The 27,800-nt window shown below is 35.6% G+C and overlaps 1 protein-coding gene across 1 annotated transcript in view; it reads right to left on the reverse strand.

The window, feature by feature from the left end:
- Positions 1–3,379: 3,379 nt before the first annotated feature.
- Positions 3,380–27,800, reverse strand: part of PAM (peptidylglycine alpha-amidating monooxygenase) — a gene marked incomplete at its 5' end in the record, with an annotated part of 51,440 nt that continues 27,019 nt past the window's right edge. Inside the window, 8 exons of the mRNA XM_008576449.1 lie at positions 3,380–4,500; positions 5,167–5,223; positions 8,088–8,291; positions 14,081–14,134; positions 16,313–16,412; positions 21,227–21,342; positions 23,934–24,134; positions 24,576–24,786. Coding sequence (XP_008574671.1) covers positions 4,322–4,500; positions 5,167–5,223; positions 8,088–8,291; positions 14,081–14,134; positions 16,313–16,412; positions 21,227–21,342; positions 23,934–24,134; positions 24,576–24,786 — 1,122 coding nt within the window. The remainder of the gene's footprint in view (positions 4,501–5,166; positions 5,224–8,087; positions 8,292–14,080; positions 14,135–16,312; positions 16,413–21,226; positions 21,343–23,933; positions 24,135–24,575; positions 24,787–27,800) is intronic.

The following is a 27,800-nucleotide window of genomic DNA, read 5'->3' on the forward strand; positions in this document are numbered from 1 at the left end:
ACAGAGAATCACAACTACAGGGAGTTTTTATGATGGGAAATCTCCTGCTGAGAAGTAATTGTAAGGCAAAGGAATATGAGGCTAGACCCAGCATCATAAAAGGACCCAACCTACCCTTCTGTTTCTCAGACGACAGTATTTTTTAAAAGGCATGGAGAATTATATAGTAGAATAGAGGAAATAATTAGAGCATTCTCAAGTGACTGGTTTATTCATTTTAAGAGACTATGTATAATAAAATGCATTTTCATTCAGAAATGAAAATGGGTTCTATTGTCAAAATGGATTTTGTAAGCTCCTGTCTATTTCATATTATATCTGGGTACATCTGAACATGAGCATTTTATTATTAGGTTTTCATTGTACTCTCTCAATTCAGTGCGTACTCAATTTTAGAGCACTATATGAAAATAGTGAAAATATATGCCCTTGTTTCATACCTGTACTTTGGATATTTGATTGTCATCTTTGTGTTCTGATGTTTCAAAATTTTTAAGGATATGACAGGTATCCTTTGGGAGCATGCATATGCTCCCAAATTAAATCACGATGCTGGAAAAACACACCATAAAGGGTTTTTTTCTTATTCTTGTCTTTAGATGTGATTCAAAAATCTAGAATGGTAGCCTATTGAAGAAATCACTTGTCTTTGATGATTTTCTTAAAGGAGGTTTTAGGAAGGTCCCTAGTGGCCTTTCCATGCATCCAAGTTATTTCCCCTGGTGGAGTTATTAGTTTAAAGGGACTAAGGGAGAGAAACTGCTGATAAATTCTGGCCTGGAAGATAATTTGCATCTTTTCTTTGTGTGTGTGTGATCTGAGGTTAGGAACTGGGGTTGATAACTCTGAGTCTAATCATCACTCTAGAGAGACCAAATATTTGAAAATATGGCTTTGTGTGCCCAATAATGTTTTATGGCTCATTTCCTCTTTTTAGGATGGTGTTTCTTGGAGAGGGACCAAGGAACACCTGGATCCAAATCACCAGCGGTGCTTCTTAAAAAAGGAGATCTCTGAGCTCCACCCAACATAGTAAGTCAGAAACTCTGGGACCAAGTCAGTCCTTTTAAAATAAGTACTCCCAGTTGATTCTTACCCACATTGAAGTTTGAGAACTATTGCTATAGGCTACCCACAGTTTGAGCTACTATCCAGTGACAGTCTGGGAAATAAGCCTTATTACAAAGTCTGCGGCTTCTGGTGTCACTCAGGCTCTTAAATATTCAATTATATAACATTTGGGTGACAGTTTAAAGATGCATGGGAATTTTGAAAAAGAATATGCTGATTTAATAAACTAAGGAAGAAAGCTTATAACAAAAGATTTTACGCATATGATAATTCAGGGCCAACTCAGTGAATGACAAAGCTATTCTTTTAACTCCCCGGAAATTCTATCCTCTGGCTAATTTAATGTAAAAAAAAAAAAAAGAAAAAAGAAAGCACAGCTGTTTCCCTTCACTTTTTAAATATCAGTAATGCCCATTTTAATTATCCAATTTAATACATTGAACAATTAAGGCACTCAGATCTTGGTACTAACAGTCACATCAAACCACCTCAGATCTTGTCTTCCCTCTTCAAACATCTGTAAACTATAATTTATGTGAAAATATAGCTACCCACTTGTAGTAATTGGTAAGGTAGAACAGCCATTCTTAAACACAATGATTTTCAACTCTGGGTGCACGTTATAATCACCTGGAGAAATTTTTAAAAATGACCTACATCTGTAACCCACTGTAAGCCAACAAACTAAATCAGGATCTCTAGAGAGAAAGTGCCCAGCAATTTTTCTTTTAATTCCAAGGTAATTCTACTGAAAAGTTAGGGCTGGGATCCACTCCTCTGGGGCACTTTCCAGGCAGTGCAATCTTTAATTGAGTCAATAAATGAAGTTCGACTAAAAACAGTAACAGTAATTCAGATTGCCTGAAGTAAATGTAGTCAATGAATGATATTTCTAGTTTACCACCTTTAATTAAGCCAGTTTAGTAGACTAAGTGTGGCATGCTAGGACAGGGTTTTAATGCCCTAGCAGACTTCTTTTTTCCAAATTTCCCTTTTTATAATGCCATGTGTTTATATCAAAGGACATATGCAAGAAGAGACCTGCGAAATGTACTTATCTACTTTATGAATACTGTTGAAGACTTTCTGCAATATGAGACTATCTATCTTTCAGAAGACATTTGGGTGCAAATTTTTTCTGGTCTTATTATTAGAAATACTAATTATTCAATGGACTCATAAATTATGTAACTAACTAGGTTTTATTTAAGGAGCTGCTGGAATGTTTGTAGCCCAATTTGTTCTCAATGAGTAGGTGTAATAAGAGTTATTCCTGTATCAATTTTTCCATTTTTATATTTGTTTTTCCTTTTTCTTTCTTGCTTCTTTATAATTTATCACTTTGATCTGTCTTTGCATCATTTGAGCCATTACAAAACTGTTCAGGAACAAGATTAGGTGTACATATTAAAAAATTGTAGCTAATGGAACCAATGATCAAATACTGCACCAGAAAAGATGGCTTTGGTGCAAGTCAACTAATTTCTTCAACATAAAAAAACTTGAACATCATCCTGGGCACTGGACTAATTCTAAAAATATGTAAGATACAGTGAACACACACACACACGTCAGAATGTTGTTTACCAAATACTGTATATTTATCATCAGTGTGGTGAAAGGAACAGAAAGGAATGATCAGAGAGAGGAAAAATGTATTAAACATTTGAGAAGGAAGAACACAGGAATCAAAAAAAGTTGATGTTTCCAGTTGGGGAGGACGCCCAAATCAGGCTTTAACAAGAAGTTGAGGTAAACATATGGGAAGTGACAAAATCTTTCATTTAGATCCTCTTTGGTATCAATTATGAGGAAAAAAAAATCTAGGTTAAATTAGATTTATAAAAATAATGTAGCTGGAAGACTGCAAAAAAAAAAATAAGTACCCTGCATTGTTTTCATGATTAGTCAATTAAACCTCTGATATACTTGATGCTGGAAATGCAAGTAAGCATTTTATTTTTTTATTTTTATTTTTTGCGCCCGGACCTCGCTCAGCCAGTGAGCGGCCGGTCTGTATGTGGGATCCGAACCCTCGGCGGGAGCGCCGCCGCGCCCCTAAGCGGCGCACTGTAGCAGTGCGCCACTGGGCCGGCCCCATTTAAAGAAATGGAAAATAATCAGATTCTTATTTACTAAATTGAATTAATGGATTATGAAAAGTGTTTGAAAAGTAATCTACAGTCATTGTAACAGATGTATATTCCTATGGACACAGGGAAATCTGGGCGAAGTCAGTCTTTAAAAGGAAACTATTAGTAGTAACCTATACTGATTTGCATATGTAATTTGAGACACAGGTTTCCTCTTAGCTATGATCACCTTTTATTAAAGTATTTACCCTATGATTAATACACAGGCAAAAACCCTCTCTGAATTTTAAAAGAGAGCCTGGTTTTACAACATGTATGTAAACTCTTACGCTAGTTTGTAATTTCTATTTACTACATAAAATATCTTCTAAATTTTATACAACATATTTCTTTTGGTTGAAGACATTAAGTTTCACTGTATTTTTGGTTTGTGTAATTACTACAAAAGTTGCATACAAAACCCTGCAAATATGCAAAAATTTCAAAATACACTCTTGACAGCTAATGCTCTGAAAACACTTTATTACACAAATTACATTCAGGTTCTGAAAATAGTGTTCTAACAGTGTAACCATCTAAAAATAAGACATCCCGTAAACACACCAACCTAAGAACAAAATTTAAAAAAGAATTTAAATAGAGACTTTTTAAAATCTTTCCCTCATTGCAATATAATGTTAGTGATTTTAAAAAAATAGGAGATTTAGCAGCTTTGTCCTCATGTAGCACAAAGTTTCTCTTTACAGCCAAAGGCTGAGAATGCTGAACAGGAAAGGCACCAAAGAAAGACACTGGCAATGGAAGTGCTACTGGGAAAATACTGTGTTCAAGCAGAGAATGGGGTAATTTACATCCACAGAAAAGTGTCAGAAATGTAAATGAGCAAATCTTCCATCATTAGGTTAGTACTATGATGGAAGAAGAGGGCTGTTTCTCTATTCCATGTTCATATAAAGACAATGACACTGTTATGAACTTTTAGGAAACTCCTCAACTAGAAACAGAAGCCAACTTAACCAAAACAAAGTAAATAAAATGGGTACAGTCTCACACAGACTAGTACAGTTTACAATTAAATATACAAAACTTTAAACGTGCTAAAGGGAAAGGAATCTGGCATTCTTAAATCTCCCTCAACCTAAATCAATGCCTGGTTTTCAGGAGGAAGGTGCCGGTGGGGGCAGAGGTGCTGAATACTCCTCTTCGGATTCACTTCCGTCTTCCTCATCTTTCTCTTGGTCACTCCCCTCGGTGCTAAGGCGGTCAAACCCTTTTCGACTGTAGCCCTTCCGGCTTGCAAAGAAATTGCCAAGGTTTAAGCCTCCACTCCCCTTTCCTGAAGAAAGCAAACAATAACAGAGAATTGAGGTAAAATTTGCACAAATGATTCTCAGTTTCCTTGTAAACTCTTAAATGGTAAACAAAGCCAGAAGTTGAGGATGGGAAAGTGTAGATATTAAAAAAAAAAAAAAAGACAGAGGAACTTATCCTTCAAAGCCAGATAGATACTACTCCACAGGCTTACTAAAATAAAGAAGAAAAAACAAGCTTCCCAGGATTATGTCTTTCTGCAGGAATATTTCAGATTCACTTTGTGCCTCTTGCTTTTCCCCAGCTCTTTGGAATTGGCATTCCTTGAGCAGCTCTCATTTCAATGACTTTATGAAAAGGTCATCTTCACTGTGACAAGCACTGACATATGACAGAAGTGACAGAAAATTTACTGAAGACAAATGAAGGCAGATAAAAGGCAGGGGAAGAGAATCAGATAATATAGAATGGTAAGGTAGAAAAAGATAAAACTGGAAAATTTGCTGCCTGAACCATACACTTTGATTTAGTTTATGGTTTGCATTCTGCATTTACACTGGGGGATGCTAGGCTGCATACTAGGTGCTTAATTTTAAGAGCCAAAATATGAAATATTTCCTTGCTCTTTAAAAGATATGAGCTTGTTGACTTTGAACCAAACATGAAGGATTCTAAAAGGTCACAGGCATACCTCTAAATCTTCCCAGGACTCTTCCTGAACTTGCCTCAAGTTTGTGTTCAGAATCTGCTAAAAAAAAGATGGCACATTTCAAAATGAGTCCCAATCACCCTCCGTAATCCATGGGCTCAATCTCCAACACAAAATAAGGAACTCACAATTAACAAAGCCTAGTTCTTGTCCATATGCAATTCTAACAGAAAAAAGCAATAAACTGTGGATATATATATATATATATACAGGCCTGAGCTGGGTTTGACACCTGCTTATGTCTCTTACAGACTGTGCAATCTCGATAAATTACCTCCCTGAGCTTCCGTTTTCTCCTCTGAGAAAAGAGGGGTCACTAACAATCCCTACGTATCTGTAAGGTTTTAGATGGGACACTGCACTGTTTAGAACAGTGACTGGTACATATACAGTATATGCTAAAAAATGTTAGTTATTTGTATTAGGATACAATTAAGTTACCAATAATTTTAAAATTTGGAAGCTTTGGTTATTGCAATTTAGCAATATTTGCTTTAGGCTTTACTCTTCCTATTAATAACAGGAGACATCCTGCTTGAGAAAGCTTTGGATCCATGTACATCATTTCCCCTTTATGTGACACTTAAGTGAAGACAAAAAACATGAAACCCTGAGTATTTCCAAGCACACAGGGTGACTCAAATGTTCCCCGTGGGGTTCTGCCCATCCCCAAGAAGGATCAATCCTCTTTCCTTATTTCGTTTTTTCCCTTGCTTGTGTCTTTCTGAACTCTTTTTTCCCTTGCTTCCACCACTCTCTCAAAGGCTATGATCAGGGAAGCCAGGGTTGGGGGTCTCTGATGAAGTCTCTAACCAGGAGTGGAGGCAGCATCACAGAAACAGCTAACAGGCAGATGACAGAGAAAAGGTAGAAGAGTGGATGGGGAAAGAACCAGGTGAGAAGGGAAGAAGAATCTGATCAGACTGTTAGAAAGCCAACAAATTAGACTGTAAGTTCCACAAGGATGTGGGACATTCCTTAGTTTTGTATCCCCTGTGTCTAGCACAGTGTCTGATGTGCAGCCAACATGTAGTAAGGATGTACTGAATAAACTGAAAGTCCTTTATGAGAGTTTATAAAAACCTTATAATAGATTGGATTAGACCTATCAACAACAAATGTTGAAAAAAGATCTATTTTCAGAATTAAATGTATTAGACTGAACCATATAAAATTGCAACACTTTAAAATAAAACATGGTTGAATAATGCCAATTTCATATGGTTTGTCCTGGGTCTCTGCCTTTCCAACACATTCCTGTGAAGTTAGCATTGTGTAACAGTGCCATGTCACATGTGCTTAATAGCAAACAGGAGAAACCAAACCTTCTTGACCCTAGTCACTTACCCTCTCAGTTTGGGTTGGTTACCACTATTCCTGCCCCCTGCTCCAAGGTCCCACATGTTCTTAACATTCTGTGTATTTGTCACAATACTTCCCATGCTCTATCGTAACTTTTGTGTGTCATCTCTCTTTTATGTGTCATCTAGTCTGTGAGCTCCATTTATTTATTCATTTATTCTTTCAACAACTAGTACCAGGAACTCTTATTTGTGTTGGGGACATATCAGTGAATAAGACACACAAGATTCTTGCTCTCTTAAAGCTTCTATCTAACTCCATGAAGACAATGACTATGTTTACTTATCTTTGCCTCTGCTTATGACAGTTTCAGATCCATAACAGAGGCTCGGAAAAAGTCCTTTTCAGAAAGAGTTAGCTGTATCTTTGCAGAGATTTATTGATTGCAGATGAAAAGCAAAAGAAAGTCCAAGAAAAACTCTTTCACAATTTATTAAATTGAATTCTCTGTTTTCTCTTCCCATGTCTTTTTCTGTGTCAGGGCTTTGCCATGGGCACTGGATCCCAGGCCATGGCTACCTTGGCCTGAAATAGGATCAGATGCTGTTTTTTGATTGAATGCTGCCTCCCAACCTGGTCCACGGATTCTTTCCCAGACACAGCTGTAGACTCTTGCCTTAGGACCTGGGGACCCAGCCAAGGGACTGCTACTGAGAGGTGAAAACCATGGGTCGGGTTATTTCTGTATTTATTTGGATGTCCTGAAAGGAATTCAGCTCTTGGGTCCTATACTGTGATAATGCTTTTAAAAAATACTGACTGCAGTACTGGACCCTGCCTTGTTTGGTTAGGGAAGGTTGATGGCCTAAATGATGACTATTCAAAAACTATGAAATGGTTTATTATAGAAATAGTTTTCTTGAGAAAGCTGAGTTAAGTTTAAGATAAATATCTTTTATGACTTGTTATGCCTTTTATTTCTTATTACCAATGATTATTCATTACAATCACCGGTGGTATTGAGTACTTACTAGGTGCAGGTTCTATGATAAATGCTATATGTGCATCATTTCACTTAATCTTTGCACAACCTTGTGAGGTAATAAGTATTTTATCTCCACTTTACTGATGAGGAAACTGTAGTTTAGAAAGATTAAGTAACTTGCCCAAGGTTGTGTAGCTAGCTGCTAGAGCCAGTCTGATGGGGGAAAAACACAACCTTCAAAAAACTGACCCAGATACTTTGAGGACTGGGCCTGTTCCTAACAGCTGCTCCCTGATTCTTCAGCTAATTTATTCTGACTCTACTATCTACATAGTTTTATATGGAGACACTAATTGGGCTTAACTGCTAAAAGGCAGTTTTAAAGGTTATATTTTAATGTAACTATCCAAATTTCAGAGACCTAAAATGTTATATTATCTATAGACAATATCTGGAACATAAACAATAATGTCAAAAAAGGCAGAAAGCATTTAAAAATTAAAACAACGAAGAAAACAAAGACACTGAAAAAAATCACAACCAAACTACTGAGGATAATTAGGCCAAACACTCTGTCAAAGGCAGGTTCCAAGTTCAAAGGGCTCATTTTACTTGCCTCCAAAGGCCCTTGATTTTTTCCACCGAATAAATATGGCAATGGCCAGCAGGACAACCATCGGAATAACCAGAAGGGTTGTAATGAGAACAACGGGCACTCCCGAGCCTGGCTCTTTGATCAGTTTCTGTTTCTCTTGCATCTTCTGCAATTCTGAGGAGGTGGGTTTGTTCTCCATTTTGGTTTCAACAACTGTCTCGGCTTCTTCAGGGAAAGAAGAGTTCACAATATTCAACTGACTCAAAGACTCAAAACCCTCTCACCCACCCCTACCCAGTCAAATCAACAACTCTTCACAAAGAACTTGTTCAGTCGAATGCACGTGGGGTTCATGTTTTAATGTCTGAACCTACCAAGCTGAGAGCAGATATTGTGATTTGTTATTTCCACTGAATAGTTTGTCACCTTCGAATTGTTTTTTTTTTTGGTTCTATGTTTAATACCCTCATTAACTATAACTTCACAAAATATGTATCCTTCTTTTGTACTTTTCCAGTGTTTAAATTAACAGGCAGCATTGCATAGGTGGAAGAACTGGTGTGCATACTGGAGTCACACAAACCTGGACTCAAATCCCAATTCTCCTATATACTAGCTGCATAACTTTGGGCAAGTTACTTAAAGTATTTGTGTCTTTGTAACCTCATCTGGAAAATTATTATAATAATACCTCCTTCATAAAACTGTTGGATGTAAATGTCTTTCATAATGAAATAATGAAGGTGCTTAATAAATATTTGTTTCCTTTTATTTTTAGTTTATGAATCTCTTTCATGTTCAGTGAATTTTTGGTACATGCATAGCTGCACACATTAATTCTAGGCTTACAAAGCAAAAAGGAATTCTGTCCTTTTCATGTTCTTTTATATAGTTCTTAGCAAAATGTAAGTGCACACAGATGCACTGTATATCCTTTTTTCTGGTGGTGAAAATAACTTATACAACTATTCTGTGACATCAGCAGATATTGAGTAGGTACCAGGCCTAAAGCACTGCTTGGGAAACTGATGCGATAAAACTATATAAGCTGCTGCAAAGATCTTAGTAACTACTGACTTGAAAATGAGGTTGAGCCTTCAGGCTTTCTAGCCCCCAAAAGCACATATGAGTGTACAGAAACCCTAGTGTGCAAAGGCTAGTAAGAATTTGCTCAGGCAAAAAGTTACAACCACGTTTGCCAAAAGACTCACAAGATTTATGGAATTGCAACTCCTTGGTATGCCCTTCTGCCCTATGATACAGAGTGCATCTTATGGCTTCATGGAGATTTTAATAAAATGGCAGGGATAGGTGGCTTAACACAATCAGGAAAATCTTTGGTTAATGTTTATTATGTGTAGATTTAACTTAGTAGCTTGCTGGACACTTCTCCAAGGAAGTGTTTCCCAAATTACTTAAGAAACTATAAACACAATACATGGTACAAACACATGGTAAGTCCCAGATTTTTGCTTCAATGTTCTGAGCCAGCCTCCTTCACAGTCTCACTTACATCCATTGAGCACTTACACTATGCCAGGCATTGTTCTCCTTTAATCATCACACCAAGCTTCTAAGTAGACACTATTATTATCACCAGTTTACAGATGGCTTCATAGTCCTCATTTCCTTCCTTGTCCTATGATTAAGGGGAAACTATAACTTTCTCTTATTTTGTCCACTCAAGTGGCTCTTGAAACTTGGAAGGAAGAGAAGGTATTCATAGATTCATTGACTTAGATGGTTCAAATTTAACCTTAATTAAGTGTGAGTCCTACTCTTCCTAAACATTGTCTATTTTATCTTTTTCTTTGTTACTGTAGAAAAGATATCCAAAACTGCTCTATATTTAAGCTCATTCTATATTTAAGCAGGAAAATAACAATAAATAGATCATGGGATTAAAAGATGTAGGACAAAGATGTAGGTTGGTATTTAAGAACTTGTTGACTTTCAAAGAAAGGTTTGTTTCTGTTTGAAGGTGGACAGTCATCCCTCGGTATCCATGGGGGATTGGTTCTAGGACCTCCCACAGATACCAAAATCCGTGATGCTCAAGTCCCTTTAAAATGGCACAGTATTTGCATGTAACCTTTGTGCATCCTCCCATATACTTTTAATCATCTCTAGATTACATATAATAATCTAATGCAATGTAAATGCTATGTGAGTCATTGTTATACTGTATTGTTTAGGAAATGAAGAAAAAGAAAGGTTTGTACACGTTCAGTACAGATGCAATTTTTTCCCCAAATATTACAAATATTTTCAATCTGCAGTTGTTGCAAAAACCATGGATATGAAGGGCTGATTGTAATTACCTAGCATTTTCTACCTGTCATTTAGTGGGTTTACTTGCACCTAATACAATGGCTGAACCGGCTCCTATATAGTTTCTTTGGTCAGGCAGAGCCAGGATTTGGCTCCATTAAGTGGAAAGAAGAACTGTGGATGACAGAAGACAGACTAAAGAATCAGTTTAGCACTAAGAGAGGGTGTGATGAGAATGAGGCAATGAACTTGCAAATATACACACAGCACTTTAAAAACTCATAATTTCTCCGTACCACTTCTGGTACTTTGAGGGTCATCTACTAAAAAATATTTGAACATTTTAACTTTGGGAACCAGCTAAAGCATGTTTAAGACTTAAAAGATGCTTAATATTTTTAGAAAGGAGTCTAAAAATTTTAAATTTCCCAGTCTAAAAAAAGCAATATTGCTGCTCTTCTCACGAGCCTTTATAGGTGGAGTACAAAGCCTAAAACAATAGTTATCACTTAAGAGACTAAGAATTCCATTCAAAGCGTAAAGAATAATCCTGATTCTGCCATTTTCACTCCTTATCCTAAATTCTTTCATTAAAATCCCAGTAATTTAGGGCCGGCCCGGTGGCGCACTGGATAAGTGCGCCGCTTGGGAAGCGCGGAGGCGCTCCCGCCCGAGGGTTCGGATCCCACATACAGACCGGTTCCGCTCACTGGCTGAGCGAGGCGCGGGAGCAGCACCGAGGGTTGCAATCCCGTTGCCGGTCTCCGGTCCGGTACGGGGGCAACACTGGGGTTGCGATCCGTTGCCGGACACGGAAAAAGATAAAAGACAAAAAAAAAAAAAAAAAATCCCAGTAATTTAAAGCATCCTGATGAATCAGGAGTGAAGAAGTACTAAGATTAGCCAGGACCTGGGGCTTCTGGAAGATAAGGGGTACCCAGTATGAATCTCATCTATCATTTAGAATGCCAGATATATTCTATCTAGAACAAGCATGTCTTAAAATCTCTACAGATATTTGGAAATAAACATAATTTTGAAAAGCTGCTGTATAAGAAGTTTTTTTCTTCTTCTTTGAGGCAACATATTTAGAAAGGGAGGCTAGCTGCGTTCCTGTGTGAGGGCACACAAACACACGTGCATATCTATCTTCCTTTGACAGAAGGGGAGAAGCCCAGAGACCACTTGTAACTGGAATAACTAGGACAGGAAAAGACTCTTAATACAGCAACACATCAATTGTTACACAGTTCATCACAGACAGAACTGAAGGCTGAAGGTTTTAGATAGCATACTAGCAAGAAGCAGTTTAGAAGACATGAAAAGTGTATATAGCAGCAATGAGATCATTTTTTTTTTTCCTAAATGCAATGAGCTTCCCAACAATATGTTGCTCTCCATAAGGCCTAAGGAGCTAACCATACTAGAGATTTTTTTTTTTAAAGACTGATTTATCATCGTCATCTTTTATTGGGGGCTGGGTGGGGTAGGGTGTGAGTGAGGGCTATGCTTTCGGTGGGATATTGGCATATTTGTTTTATTCTTTGAAAATTTAAATCACTTTCCTAAGTTTTTTTTATCATCCCAAATTCTCTAATTCATGCAACTCCCTTAGAACACTGGATCTAGCCATGTTATTAATGATCAGTTATGTGATCATTCATAATAGGGATAAGTGTCCTTAAAGGCAACTGGAATTTGGAGATTTAAAATTAACATGTATCTACAGGGCTGTTAAATCTGGGATGGTGTTTCTCTTTCTCTTTTGTAAAGGGTGATTTGAATTAAGCTTCAAGGTTTTGATAAAAGAAAAGATCTAGAGATCCAGCATGATTTATATTTCTTTTTGAAATAAGAATATAATCATAAAAAAAACAGATTAAATGAGTCACACAAAGACGTTCAAAGAGAAATAGAGTAACTTATTTGCATTTGGGTATTCCTAACTATTAAAACTGGAATAGCAAGACAAGGCATCACAATAAAATTTAGTATTTGAACTGCTGAGCTCAGCCACAATACTGGGAGTTTTCTGACCAAATGGACTCGGTAGTGTGCACTGAGGAGGGAGGAAATGGCCTACAGGAGAGCATTATTCATCCTTCATTTACCAGCCAAGATGAGGTCAGTAATGGTTAGGCTATTCTCAACAGGGCAGCCAAGACAATCTATAATTTTTCGGTGGGATCTATTTAAACAAAAATAGTTTGAGAACATTTTGAAATCCTAGAGGTTTCAGAGTAAACTAACAACCATGTCCAACCTGCAGTTCTAGGAAGAATTTCCAGTGAATGAATTGGTGGTATCAAACTCTCCTTAGCAGTACAGTAACAGTGGTCATGAGCACAGGCTTTGGCACCAAACTCTGGTTTAAAACCTGACCACGTTAGTAGTAATTTTAATCCCTAATTTCTTCAAATGTAAAATGGGGATAATAGCAACTATCACATGGTTGGTGTAAGGATTAAACTTGATAATTTTTGTAGAGCCCATTGTTTGTGCTCCATAAGTGACAGCTATTGATTAACAACAATACCTTTCTCAACATCTTTATTCCAGGACAAACAGAACTTATCAATAATTCTATCATTAATGACAGAAAAGTAGGAGATCAGGAAACGTCTTGAGTAAATGAGTGTGATATGAATGGTACTTAGTAGTGTCACCTGGGTAGAATCTCTACAAATGCCAAACAATCGCTATTTATTTATTTTATAATATTATCTTACCCCTTTCAACCTTGAGCCGGCTATATTTTCTTATCTGCCTATATAAAATCCCTAAACTCCCTCTTGGTTCTTGCTTCTTTTCATCTCTTTTCCACCTGCTTTCATGAGAAAGGAAAACAAGTAAGCCTAAGGTTACGTTTGAATATCTAGGCGAATCATTATAAAGCATCTAATATCACTTTCTTACTTAAACATTAGGAGCACCTCGGGAGAAACCCATGGTGAGTTCTTAACTATAAATGACATGTCAAAATCCTATAGATAGTAGAAAATGTACAAATATAAACTGATTCTAGGAAAGGGGGAAAATAATATGCTAGGGATTCCAAATGAACCCAGTGGTTGCTTACCGATAGTTAAATCCCACTTTCCCGTTCCTGATCCATGCCAATGATATACTTACCTGTATATATCTGTATGTATGTATGCATGTATATTCTCCCTCTCTCCTTACAGGATATAAGTTTCATGAGTCAGTCAGTTTCATTTCCCTGAGACCTGCTACAGTGCCTTATACCCAGAAGGCCCTCAGTAAATATTGGGGGCTGAATGGTACTAAGGAGCTTAGGGAACAGCTCATCTTTTCATACTATAGCATTAACTCACCAAAGATATTTTTCTTATATATTAGAGTCCATTAAGAAAAGACCTTTCTTTTGAAGTATGCTGAACAGTATTCTTCTGCTTACTTGAAGGTTAACATGCTTCCAAAAGTGACTGACATTTTTTCCTCTCTGAATGTCTCTGGCTCACTGGCTATACAGATTTCTTACATCCTCAATCACTTCCCATCACTTGAAATCAGTGATTTGAGCTCATTATACCTACTTCGTTTATCAGAAAAAGCAGTGGCAACATGCAGATTTAGAGGCTCAGTACATAGCAGGCAGTCACAGATAATTTACCAGATTATATTTTTAGCCTGGATAATTTTTTAAGATGCAATCAAGAACCTTAAAAGAATACAACTGGAAAAGCCTTTGATATCATAGTCAAAAAAAGAAAGTAACCAACCTTTGGTTTCCTGAACCTCAATGCCAGCCTTCTTAACTGATCGATGTTCCATTTCTGTAACAGCACAGCAAGGAGAGAAAATCAGAATCCCCAAAAAGAACATTTGAAAACTTAACTTTGATATTAATTTTACAAAGTAAAAAATATTTCCCTAGTTCAATAAATGCATTGTTATATGAAGGGTCTTCAAAAAGTTCATGAAAGATTTGCATTAACTTTTAATTCTATTTTTTTACGAACTTTTTGAAGTAACCTCATATTAGAAAAGAATTTTATACAAACCACTAAATAGGTGCCAGGTCCATGAATCCTGGATGAAATATCCTAAGGAAAGCTGAAATAATATTTCTAAGAACTTCATATTTAGAATGAGCTTTTTCTTGTGGAGGTCATAGGGTTATTTCTGAAATGTAAAGTAGTTCTGTTTTCATGTGGACAACATCTTAGGCTGACTACCAGTTCTGCCATGTTGGATTACCAGTCTTCTAGCTGACATAAATGGATTTGACTAGTTAAATACTAGAAGGAAAATACATGAGACACTTGTTTAGTTTCCAATGGCATTCTTTCTGTTGCAGAGGTACTATTTTCCATATTCACTGCACTCTGGACTATGCAGATGGCTTTTCTATTTTGAAGTTGAATGCTATACTGCAGTGCTTCTCAATCAGGGGGTGTTGTCAAAACCACTTGAGAAGACTTTCCAAAATATACATATTATCATTCCTTTTCTTTCTATAGATCTCAAGTGGGGACTGGCCGTGTGTAATTTGAAAATCCTCCCCAGGTGACTCAGATATGCATGTTAGTTGAGTATCAACCACTAGGGGGGTATAAAGGGCCTTAAACTACAATCTTAATGAGCTCAAGAATCATATTCCTATCTGCACAGTGAAGATACTGACTGGATTTCTAAGGTCTTTTCCATCACTAAAAGTATTTATGCATTTTTTAAATGTTCTGAAAGTCCTGAGTTTAGTCATGCACTTGTGGATTATCCATCCCTATTTGCTTTCCTATCTGCCCACACCTTCTGGATCCTCTCTGAGGATGCAGGTGGTGAGAAAGCCACACTTGTGAGGGGAATGTGAAGCTACTGCTAGAGTGGAATAGTCCACAGGCACCTCTGTGCACTCAACCCTAATTGGGTCCTTATTACAAAACAGCAAAAGTTACTCAAAAGATAATTCTGAAGGCAGCATTTATTTACCAGATTAAGTGGGCTCCAAGACCTGTATAGTATCGGATTAAAGTTTTTGCACTCCTGATTTTGCATTCCTTTGTTATAACTTGTTTTTTTTTCTTTGTTATAATTTATATTTTCCTTTGTTATAGTTGATATTTTTCTTCATCAGGTTTACATATCTTATTAGTTCTCTATCTAAAACTACCTGTTGCAGCTCCTGATACCTCAAATATATCATTCTCAATTCTTTTTCTTACCCCCACATTCTTTTGTTGGTGGACCCTGCCATATTTTAAAGGAATCTATGGACATCGAAATTGTGGCATAGTAAGCATTCAGTACATATCAATTTAGAAAACTTATGCTTTTTAAAAACATGATATCAGGGGCTAGGTTAGTATACTTTTTAAGAAACAGAAATAATGTCCAAACTGTTATTAGAAAACTCAAATTAGCTGGCTGGATCCTGTTAGAGAAAATATGTCCCCAGACAAAATTTTGAGATACATGAAAATATAGCAATTCAGTGTTTTGGGAAAGCTAAAACCTAAATGGGAAATGCAAAGTGCTTCCTGTTTGGGTTAATATGTGTCTGACACCAACGCTGGCATCCCTAGATGCTCAACAGCTACTGAAAGCTAAAGAGCCATGTGGGGAGTGATGCTTTATGGAAACAAGTCAACCCCTCTGCTTTGCCAAAGCCATCTCCTCCTTCTGGAACTAAGGTGAAATTAACATTGGCTTTTAATGTAACAGACATTACTTCAGGCGTCAAGAATTTCCTGTGGAGTATCTTGGGAAACAAGGGGATACTGTCGGCAAAAAAAGAAAAAATAAATAAAAAGAAAAAGATGTTTCTCTCCGCTTTTTAAAAATCAACTTAATTCCAAAATGGATACCAAATAGGTCTTTTAAGGACTGCCTTCTACCTTTATTTCCACTCCCATCAGTAAAAAGAAAATGGAAATGGAAATGTTTTTGTTTCACACATTTTTAAGCAATACAACTGAGGGAAAATGTGGACAATGATACTGTAAAAGCCATACTTTCAGTCAAGGTGAACTTCCACACAGTGTTGGTGTGAGCATCTCCAATGTATACAGTCCCATCTTCAGATGCAACGATATCGTGAGGCATATCAAAGTGCTACAAAAATGAGAAGCCACACAAGGGTGATGAGCCCTTACTTGAATCCTTCATGAAAAGGCAGAAAAGCAAAGCAAAGCACACAAGGAAATAATAAGCATATCACACAAACCAAAGCAGCAATAATTCCCATCAAAGCAAGTCTAGGCCAAGAGGAATCATTCATTCATTCACTGGGTTCTGACTTTGCTAGGCATAATTCTCAGCAACAGGAAATGCCAAGGAATTCTCACCACTGACCTTCAAGTCTTTTAAAAAGTAAAAATGTACATACATGTAGATTACTTTTGACAGTGCTGTTTACTTGGTGATGCATTATCTACCTAGTCATTTATATTTATTTTTGCCTTCAACTTTCTTCTGCCTTTTAATGACTATCAAATTTGCTTGTTTTAACCTATACAAGTCAAAAGAATAAGGTATTAATTTTTGTTATTATTCCCATCAAGCTATCATGTGCTACTTTGAAAACTATTTGTATATTATTGACAGAGGAGTCATTTCAAATATTCAGGGCATTTAGATTATTTCTGATATATAAGCAAGGAGACATGACAAAGTGGGGTTTTATACTCTTGAAGTCCAGTTGACAAAGGAAACAAGCTGAGTATGACCTCCAGCTACTTCCTGTGCTTTTGTACTTACTTCAGATTCTCTGCATTTTAATGTCTTTCTTTCAAATCACTGTCATCTCAGTTATGAGGACATAGGAGTCAGGGAGCACTTTATGTGACTTTCTTGGTGTCACCAAGCTAGTTCCTGGAAGAGCAGCCTTAAAATGTGCTGCTGACATTTCCGTTCTTCTCCCAAAGCCTCCAAAGGTGCCCTAGGTCCGCCAGTTGGTAGGACATGGATAATTCTTTTCACCTTTGAGACCTGCAGGACTTCCTGAATACACAGTTCTCAAAAATATGACTAGTGATTATGAACAGAAGCATTATCCAAACTGTGGGCTTATGAGCCAACATCTGCCCCCCTTGGAGTGCTGAGTACAAAGAGCACTAATGAGGCAAACTGCTGTTCTTAGCTCACTTTAGGAGCAGAAGAATATACGCTCTGGAGATACTATGGTGCTTTAGAAACTGTTGAGTTTGTCACACTGAAAAGAAAAATGATGCCAAGGAGGTTCATTCTTTCACACTATCAAATGAGCTGTGACAAATGTGTAAAGACAGAAAGCCAGAAATCAAAAAGTTGCCTTGTTGAAACCTCAGAGCCTGTCATTAAACATTCATCTTTATTTTGGGTTCAGCTAATGGGTGACAACAGACTTGCAAATTACTGGTAGTTCCTGTTCTATGCCACAATGTGTTCTTAGGAAACTGATTTGTAAGACATATAGATGTAAAGCACTTCAAATCTTCTGATAGGAAAAATATTAATAATGATGGGGAAATAATTATGAGGGGGATGTATGTGAACTATTCATTGGTCAAGGACTTTGCTTTAAGTAAAACGCAATATGTCATAAGTTCAAGGCTACAGTAACAATAAACCTCCATCACTGGTTCTCAGACTGATCCATGGAGTCAAGGGTTCTGTTTGAAATACAGTACTTTGAGGCCATTCATTGTAGGGATTCACCGGCAGGCTTAATGGGTGGGACTTCAGGACCCCTATTCCTGTTGCAATCAGAGGCACTCAACTGTAAACTTTTCAATGAACTTTTCTACTGCTTTGTGTTGTTTGAGACAGAAAATTATGTTGTTAACCTTTAGGATTAAGCTTTACGGTTTCAGAGTTGAACAGATTTAAAGACCTTCTAATCCAGGCTTTCCAAACTCTTTACCTGAGGTTCCCCTATCAAAATAAAATCTACAAGAGAAAAGAATGATAGACAGCATCTTCTTGGGGCATCTGACAGTGAAGACCAGGCTGCCTGTCCTCAAGGTCTTGTATTTCACTTTAAAAATTCATAGGGAATTTGTGTTCTACTCCATATAATAACTATGTTTGTTTTAACATGATAATAATATTTAAATCTACTTAACATTAAGTAAAATAGTTCTAAGAAATTGCACTGTGTTTATGTTGTGGCTTAATATAGCCCTTGGCATACCAGTGTGTACTTCAGAGAATAAAAGGTTGAGCACATTTTAGAGTCAGAAAGACCTAGTTTGAGATCCAGATGTGCTACTCACTACATAACTTTGGATAAGTAATTTAACTTATTTATTTATTTATTTATTTATTTATTTATTTATTTATTTATTTATTTATTTATTTATTTATTTATTTATTTATTTATTTATTTATTTATTTATTTATTTATTTATTTATTTATTTATTTATTTATTTATTTATTTATTTATTTATTTATTTATTTATTTATTTATTTATTTATTTATTTATTTATTTATTTATTTATTTATTTATTTATTTATTTATTTATTTATTTATTTATTTATTTATTTATTTATTTATTTATTTATTTATTTATTTATTTATTTATTTATTTATTTTGGTATGGAGGGGTGGGGATCATTCCCTTCAAGGAAGGAAAGGAAAATCCGGAGTGCTTTTTTTTTTAAGGCTAAGATTCCGAAGGGAAAACCTTTTCCACATGAGCTGCTTTGCAAAAGAATTAAGTCAAAAAAAGCCAGTCTGAGGGTGTGTGTGTGAAAGCAGATGATGAAGGACCACAAGTCTTTCCTTTGGTTATAAGAAGAAGCATGTGGGGGGTGGCTATGTGTATTTTGCCCTCACAGCTTTTTTTCCCCATTTAATTTATTTATTTTTGAAACATAATTGATTGTACATCTCTGAGGGATACAGCACTGAAAGAGTCATCTTCTTTACCATCCTACTGTCACAGCTTCTCTGCACAGACACAGAGATGGAGATCATACATTCATATGTAAACATTTCTAAAGTGTGACAGTAGAAGAGGGAGAACTGAAATACATGAAGAGGTAAGTAATGAATATGCACAAACACAGGCACAGACACATTATGTAAAACTTGACCTTTGACGTGAAAGAAGAATCTCTTATACAGGAGTCAATGCATCATCATATTATTTCCTTCATCCAAACAATCTTCATAATGAAAATCTAATTAAATGAAAATTCTGAAGATTCCTAAACTGGTATTAGTTTACAGAATTCATTTCTATGTTGTGGTGTAATATCAAGTCTTGTTTACTGAAAGGAAAAGCGAATTTCATCTTGGAGTCAGACTCTTTTCAAGTTTGCTGTATTGACCCACACACTGATGTATTCATTGCTGAATGTCTGAAGAATGCTGATGTTTCCACACAATACTTTCTGAAATTTTAATTCAGGGATCTTCATACTTTTATGAGAGTAAAGCTCATTTAGAGTCTAGCCTCTTGCTTAGCACTCAGTTTTGATTTCTAGATCCATATTTGAATTAAAAGTTAAAATCCTGGTTGACGCAGTACATTATCATTAAAAGAATGAGCAAGGCAAAGGCTCCACTAATACAAAGTGAAGAACAAAAAGAAAATTAAGCTTTTCACTTTCTTCATCAACAGATATGAGGAAGTTAGCTCAAAGGGGCACAACAACGAGGACTGGATAATCAATAAGTGTCTAAAACACTATGGAAGTAAAATATATATTAGGAATACAATGAATTTCTTTCTGAAGGGCTACTATGATTTGATATTTAATTGCTTATTTCTTTTCGGGTGAAATATTTCTGTGAAAAATGAATTAGTTGTTCATGACAAGAACATAAACAGAAGAGTTTGTACTGGAATCTGTAGTTCAGATTCCATGTGGTTCAATTCAGATCCTGTAACTATTTCTAAAAGCTCTGCTGAAGAAGAGGCTATGTCCTGTTCTGTTTACCATTGTATCCTCAGTATCTCATAATGCCTGACACACTGTAGGCATTTCATACATGCCTCTAGAATAAAATTTGATAACCCCCAGACCAGCTGTCAGTATTCTAACAGACTAATTCTAAAATCCTGAGGTCATTTAAAGTTTTTTTTAATCTAGCAAAATTGGTATCTTAATAATATAAGAATTACAATACCAAGATATGCTTTGTTGAGTAGCTTAACGATAGTTACATTCTGATCTGATAAATCTTTACTTGTGTTGAAAAATAACCCTTTTTTGAGTTATTTAGCAGTCTGAATTTTCTAAAATTGATGTACCCCAAGCAAATTCATGCAATGTATGTGAACATTCTAATCACTCTGACAGTCATACTGCAGACAAGGTACATTGGGAAAACAAAACAAAACAAGGTACATATGGGCACACTGAACAATAGTCACTGTTTGTAAAAAGCACTGTTAGAGTAAACAATAGCAAAACATTGGTGAAGCCAAAACCAGCCTTTAGTCTTATACCTAAACCGAATCTTTAGAACTTGAATAAATTCCAGGATGTACTATTTTCAAGTCTTGTTGCTCAGTACAGTCATAGCAATAAAAGAAGCAAAAAAGATTTCTGTTGGGTCTAATAGAATTATAAAAGTACATTTAACATGTTGTGGTGTCTTCTTTACTTGGACGAAACCAGGAAAAGACTTATTTATTTATTTTTTTGTATTCTAACTACAGTGAATTTAAACCTGCCATTGTATGCAATGTCTACTAAGAACCTTAGAACTATACACAGTGTTAATATGCATCTGAAGAAATTGTTCTAGGAACACATAAGGACATTTATTCTAAATAAAACATCATAATTAGATACTCCTATCAACCTAGCTAAGAAAGTTATCACATCTCCTAAAAGATTCCTAAAAATTATTTAAGTACAAAGACAATGCCAAGATTCGTATTTTAGTTTTATTTTCATGAAAACTGAAACCTAGACAATGTATATGAATACCTTGCGCACTGGCTTGAAGACATCAATAATTTCCCCATTAGAAAAGTTCATCACAAATCCTTGTACAGGTTGTTGGTTCCCATAGTAAGGCTTTCCATTCACTGCAAAGAGCAAGCCTGCAACAAGATATCCAGTTAACATTTCTTTAAAATATGGATAAGATTAGACTTCAAATATATGCATGTACATTACACAAATAAACAATAAATGTATGGTCAACCTGGTCCCTACAATTGGCAACAAAAGTGAAAAATATTTTACTTAGCAAATATCTCCTCCTGAGTAACCAGATGTGAGGCAAACAGGTTAGAGGACTAGCCTTCTTATATAATAGGAAAACCAGGAATTGGAATGTCTGCTCTACTTAGAAAGCCAGTAGAAATTAGGAATACATATATATTGATATACAGATACACAGAGATACAGATATAAATATCACAGCCATCCTAAATAGGTCCTGGGCAAAGTCAGGTTATTTAGGCCAACAATTTTGGGATGACCAGACCTTTTAAAAAATATGGAATATTTTTCATAGCTACATGGAAAATCCCAGAGAAATATGAAAGAAAGTGAAGTTACGGTACAAGTAGAATAATCATGTGATTTTAAACAACTGCAATTTGAAAATGTGAGATCTGTATTTCAGATCATCAAAGATATATATTTACCCTAATCGAAAAAAAATTAGACCACTTTTTACATTAATTCCATGAACACCACTTGTAGTAAAATTATATTTCTTAGTATAGTACTGTTTATCCAGAATAATGGAAATGGTGATGTTTTGGTTAAATAAGTAATTTAGATGATTGAACATTGTATTTTCAAAGAATTAAAATGTATGTAACAGCAGACCACTGTTGAAGATATTTTCATCTTTCTTTAAGGATTATAGAATTTTAAAACTTTTACTACAAAAAAAATCAACACTTTAAACATTAATTACTATTGTGCAATATTTTAAGAGAGAACTGCCTTTTGCTTAGATTCTTTTTTTAACTAGATTTCTTCTCATATTCTCTCCTGATATTTTTCTTGTTATATTTGAATTCTTTTTCCACTATGAACTTGATCACTCACCTCTTTATTAAGTGAATGCTCCTGACAAATTTTTCATTAAATATGAGGTAAAAGCAACCTGAGAATTTCTCTTTCATTGACATTTATGAGAATTTATTACTTATTCCTCAGGGAAGCCAAAATTGCTCCCTATTCAGTCACCTAAGTTCCTTTATTCCATGTCCTAAAAATACTGGGTGCTGCTTGGGAAGACAGTAGACATATTCAACTTCAATATAAGATATTTAAGAAACATAAATATTATAGTGATAATATATATATATATATAGTCAGTGCTACTTTAATACAGGTATTGATATATTTAATAAAATATATTGAACTCTTTAATTGTGAATTTTTAAAAATTCCTCCTGTTATTGATTTCTAGTTTCATTCCATTAGGGTCTGTAATAGACTATAATGAATAATAATGCACTATATACTTTTAAATTGCTAGAAGAGTATATTTTAAATGTTTTCACCACAAAAAAATGATAGGTAAGTGAGGTGACAGATTTGTTAATTAGCCTAATTTTGCCATTCCACATTGTAAACATATATCAAAATATCACATTGTACCCCATAAAAATAGAAGCTTATGTCAATTAAAAATAAAATTAAAAAATATATTGCAAAAATTGTATATAAATTTTAGAAACTAAATATATTTTCAGTTATTCAGTATTCATTATTTAAAGAAATCTTATGCTAGGTTACTTTGTAATATGAATTATGTGTATAAGTTTGGGTAATTTTTCAGATTTTCTTGAAGTCAAAAAAATATACTGTTTGAACATGAGAAAAAAAATCAAGATTTTGGGTCGGCCCAGTGGCGCACTGCTACAGTGCACCACTTGGGAAGCGCGGCGGCACTCCCGCCGAGGGTTCGGGCCGGCCCAGTGGCGCACTGCTACAGTGCACCACTTGGGAAGTGTGGCGGCGCTCCCGCCGAGGGTTCGGATCCCACATACAGACCGGCCGCTCACTGGCTGAGCGAGGTGCGGGAGCAACACGCCGGACACGAAAAAAGACAAAAAAATAAAAAATCAAGATTTTATTGGTTATTTCTCCTGGTATTTGGACATAAAACTCACTTATTTTACATATTTGTTTTTTAAAAAAATTGGCCACCACTTTTTTAAAAAATGTGAAACAGAAGTATTTTGAATACTGATTTTATGAGAAACATACCATCTGTTGATGAGTGAAGATATAACATCGGTTAATTTAATCACTAGAGCAGATGATCATAATTAAGGAAAAATGAAAAGTAATGTTTGGGAACATTTTTTAACCCATTATGAACAGTTGTTAAATCCTTTCAGTTCTTCACTTTTCTGTACAAGGAACAGTGGCATTTAATTGAAAATGATTTACGACGTAGTAACTGTTTAAAGATACTCTAAGATCTGATATATAATTCATCTTCAACTCCTTAATAAAAAAAAAAACTACAGAAAGAGCACATAAAGTTAAGACAATTTTTAAGGATAGAGTATAGAGTATGACAAAACACAAAAAATTAAGATAAAATACCTGGTATATATGAAATTGCAAATATAACTACAGAAAGAGCACATAAAGTTAAGACAATTTTTAAGGATAGAGTACAGAGTATGACAAAACACAAAAAATTAAGATAAAATACCTGGTATATATGAAATTGCAAATATATTTCTTCCAAATGATTCATGCTTAATCTCTCTCACAAATTCTTTGGTGTCAGTTTTAAAACACTGGATCCGACCATTTTCTCTGTCTGCCACACACAATTGGTCTAAATGAGGCATAAGGGCCAAGCTGTGAGGAACACTGAATTGGCCTGGTTTAGGATTGCTCCCTGAAGACTCTACAGAACAAAGAAAAGCCTCAGATATACAGTTTATAAAATCACCTGAAGTCTGACTCTACAGTTGTGTAAATTTTCCAAATTCATGACAATAAATCATTAAATACCTGTAACCAGGGGAAAGATAAGATAAAGCAGTTTATAAATGTGTTCCATAATATCTCTTACCCACAAACACATTGAAGATTTTCTCTCTATTTTGACAAAGTTTTTTTGGTGGAAGCATTCTTTTTCCCATATAAGATGTGTGTGTGTGTGTGTGTGTGTGTGTGTATTTTGTGTGTGTATATATGACTAAGCCAACTGGATGCATACAGTGGCCCTGTTTTCTTCACTGCATGGGACAATTACATCTTAAAGAATGTGAGGGGTGGCCAATCTCTTGTTCCTAGTGATACTGGCTAAGAATCACCATTAGAAATCAAGAGTCTTATTGGGTACCTTCTCCCCACTGTGTGATGAACTTTCCACTTGGTGAAAACTGCATAATCCGACTGTTGCAGTAACCATCTGATATATAGATGGCGCCAGTGCCTGGATCCACAGCTACATCAGTGGGTTGACAGAAGTGATTCTGGTCACTGCCCGGTTGCATACTCCGTCCCAGGATTAATAGAGGGTCTCCTTTACTGTTTGAATCCAGTTTGAACACCTTTTAAAACAGGAACAAAAACCTTACCTACTTTTCCTGGTAATTATTGACACGCACCATCTGACTAAGACCACTTCTACAAGTGGTTGGAACATAAGCTCCCAGAGACTTACTTAAAAAGAAGATATTTTTTTAGAACTGGATGGGACCCTAGAAATCATCTGGTCTGACTCTTTTCATTTGATAAATGAGGCCTATAGAGATTAAGTGATTTGCTCAAAGTCACCCGTTAATTAGTGGTAAATGGAGGCTAGTACATGGACATAATGTTCCACTCACCTGCACACTTACTTTTTCTTTCCTTAGTTAATACTATCATGCTCTCTAAATAATATATGAGCGATAAATATTTACTTTTTTCCCCTTCAGTTTTCCTAGTTCTTTGCCACTATTCATAACAAAGGGTATTGATCTTGACGAGCTTATAGTTTGCATGAAAGATATTATGATGACTTCATGACTGAAACGTAATTTCTTTAAAAAAGAATAAAAACTTGAATATACATAAATATGTATTTAAGAGAGACTTTGCCTCAATTTATAGAAGATTAAGGAAGCTTAGGCAAGAAAACATAAAACAAGTGATAAAATAGAAATAAGACCTAGGGATAGAGGAAATAGAAGCGCCAAGAAGAAGATTGGGAGGATCCATATAGTTTACACTGGCCCTAAGCCTCCTGTCAGCCCAAGGGAGAAGAGTGACTCGATAATTTACATATTAGCCTTTCCCAACAATGAGTTTTGAAAGAAAAATTTCAGATGTGGATTGTCATGGACTGAATGTTTGTGCCTCCCATCCCCCACTTCATATGTTGAAATCCTGTCCCCCAGTGTGATGGTATTAGGAAATGAGGCCTTTGGGAGGTGCTTAGGTCATAAGCCTGCTGTCATTCTCTCTTTCCAAGATGTAAGGATACAAGGAAAAGTCAGCAGTCTGCAAGCCATAAGAGAGTCCTCACCAGAACCTGACAATGCTGGCACCCTGATCTTGGATTTCCAGTTTCCAGAACTGTAAAAAATTAATTTCTGTTGTTTATCAGCCACCCAGTCTATGGTAGTTTGTTATAGTGGCCAAACTAATATATGGCTGTTCCATTTTCTTGTTATCAACTTACTGGGTCACAGAAAAGAGACCCATATAACTCCAGAACACTTTAATTTATTAATTTTTATTAATTTTTAATTAATTTCTATTTAAATACTGCCAAATGGCTGGCATCACCCTGATACTAAAACCAGACAAAGATACAACAACAAAAGAATACTACAGGCCAGCGAGACCCATATAACTCCAGAACACTTTAATTTATTAATTTTTATTAATTTTTAATTAATTTCTATTTAAATACTGCCAAATGGCCGGCATCACCCTGATACTAAAACCAGACAAAGATACAACAACAAAAGAATACTACAGGCCAGCATTTTTGGTGAACATAGATGCAAAAATCCTCAATAACATATTAGCAAATAGAATACAGCAACACATCAAAAAAATTAATACACCATGATCAAGTGGGATTCATCCCAGGGATGCAAGGATGGTTCAACACACACAAGTCAACAAATGTGATATACCACACAATGAAGGACAAAAACCATATGATTATCACAATAGATGCAGAAAAATTACTTGACAAAATTCAACATCACTTCATGATAAAGACTCTTGACAAATTAAGTATAGAAGGGAAGTATCTCAACACAATAAAAGCCATATATGAAAAACCTACTGCCAATATCATCCTGAATAGGGAAAAGCTGAAAGTTTTTCCATTAAGAACAGAAACAAGACAAGGATGTCTACTCTTACCACTCCTATTTAACATAGTATTGGAAGCACTAGCCAGAGCAATCAGGCAAGAGAAAGAAATAAAGGACATCCAGATTAGAAAAGATGAAGTCAAACTGTCCCTGTTTGCAGATGACATTATCCTATATATAGAAAAACCTAAAGACCCTACCAAAAAACCTCTTAGAGTTGATAAAAAATTTCAGTAAAGTTGCAGGATACAAAATCAACACGCAAAAATCAGTAGTTTCTATACACCAACAACGAACTAGCAGAAAAAGAAATCAAGAAAGCTTCTCCATTTACAATAGTCACCAAAAAAATAAAATACCTAGGAATCAATTTAATCGAGAAGGTGAAAGACTTCTACAATGAGATCACTGCTGAATGAAATTAAAGATGCCACAAAATAATGGAAAGACACTCTATGCTGTTGGATTGGAAGAATGAACATTGTGAAAATGTCCATACTATCCAAAGTGATCTACAGATTCAATGTAATTCCCATCAAAATACCAATGACATTCTTCACAGAAACAGAAAAAACAATCCTGGCATTCATATGGAACAACAAAAGACCCCAAATAGCCAAAGCAATCCCGAACAACACACAGAAAAAATAAAGCCAGAGGCATCACACTACCCAACTTCAAATTATAGTACAAAGATTTATAACCAAAACAGCATGGTACTGGCATAAAAACAGACACTTGGTCCAGTGGAACAGAATAGAGAACCCAGAGATCAACCCACATACTTACAGCCAACTCATCTTTGACAAAGGCACCAAGAACATACATTGGGGAAAAGACTGCCTCTTCGATAAATGGTGCTGGAAAAACTGGACTACCATATGTGGAAGATGAAACTAGACCAATACCTCTGGCCATATAGCAAAATCAACTCAAAATGGACTAGACTTAAATATAAGACCTGAAACTATAAAACTACTAAAAGAAAACATAGGGGAAACACTTTAGGAAATACGACTGAGCAAAGACTTTATGAATATGACCCCCAAAGCACAGGCAACAAAAAGAAATATAAACAAATAGGATCATATCAAACTAAAAACTTTCTGTAAGCAAAAGAAACAATTAACAGAACAAAAAGACAAGGTACATAGTGGGAGAAAATATTTGCAAACTATGCATCTGACGAAGGATTAATATCCAGAATATAGAAGGAACTTAAACAACTTAACAGTAAAAAAAAAAAAAAA

This window comes from Galeopterus variegatus, unplaced genomic scaffold (genome assembly GCF_000696425.1).
Source record: "Galeopterus variegatus unplaced genomic scaffold, G_variegatus-3.0.2 Scaffold1352, whole genome shotgun sequence".
NCBI lineage: Eukaryota > Metazoa > Chordata > Mammalia > Dermoptera > Cynocephalidae > Galeopterus > Galeopterus variegatus.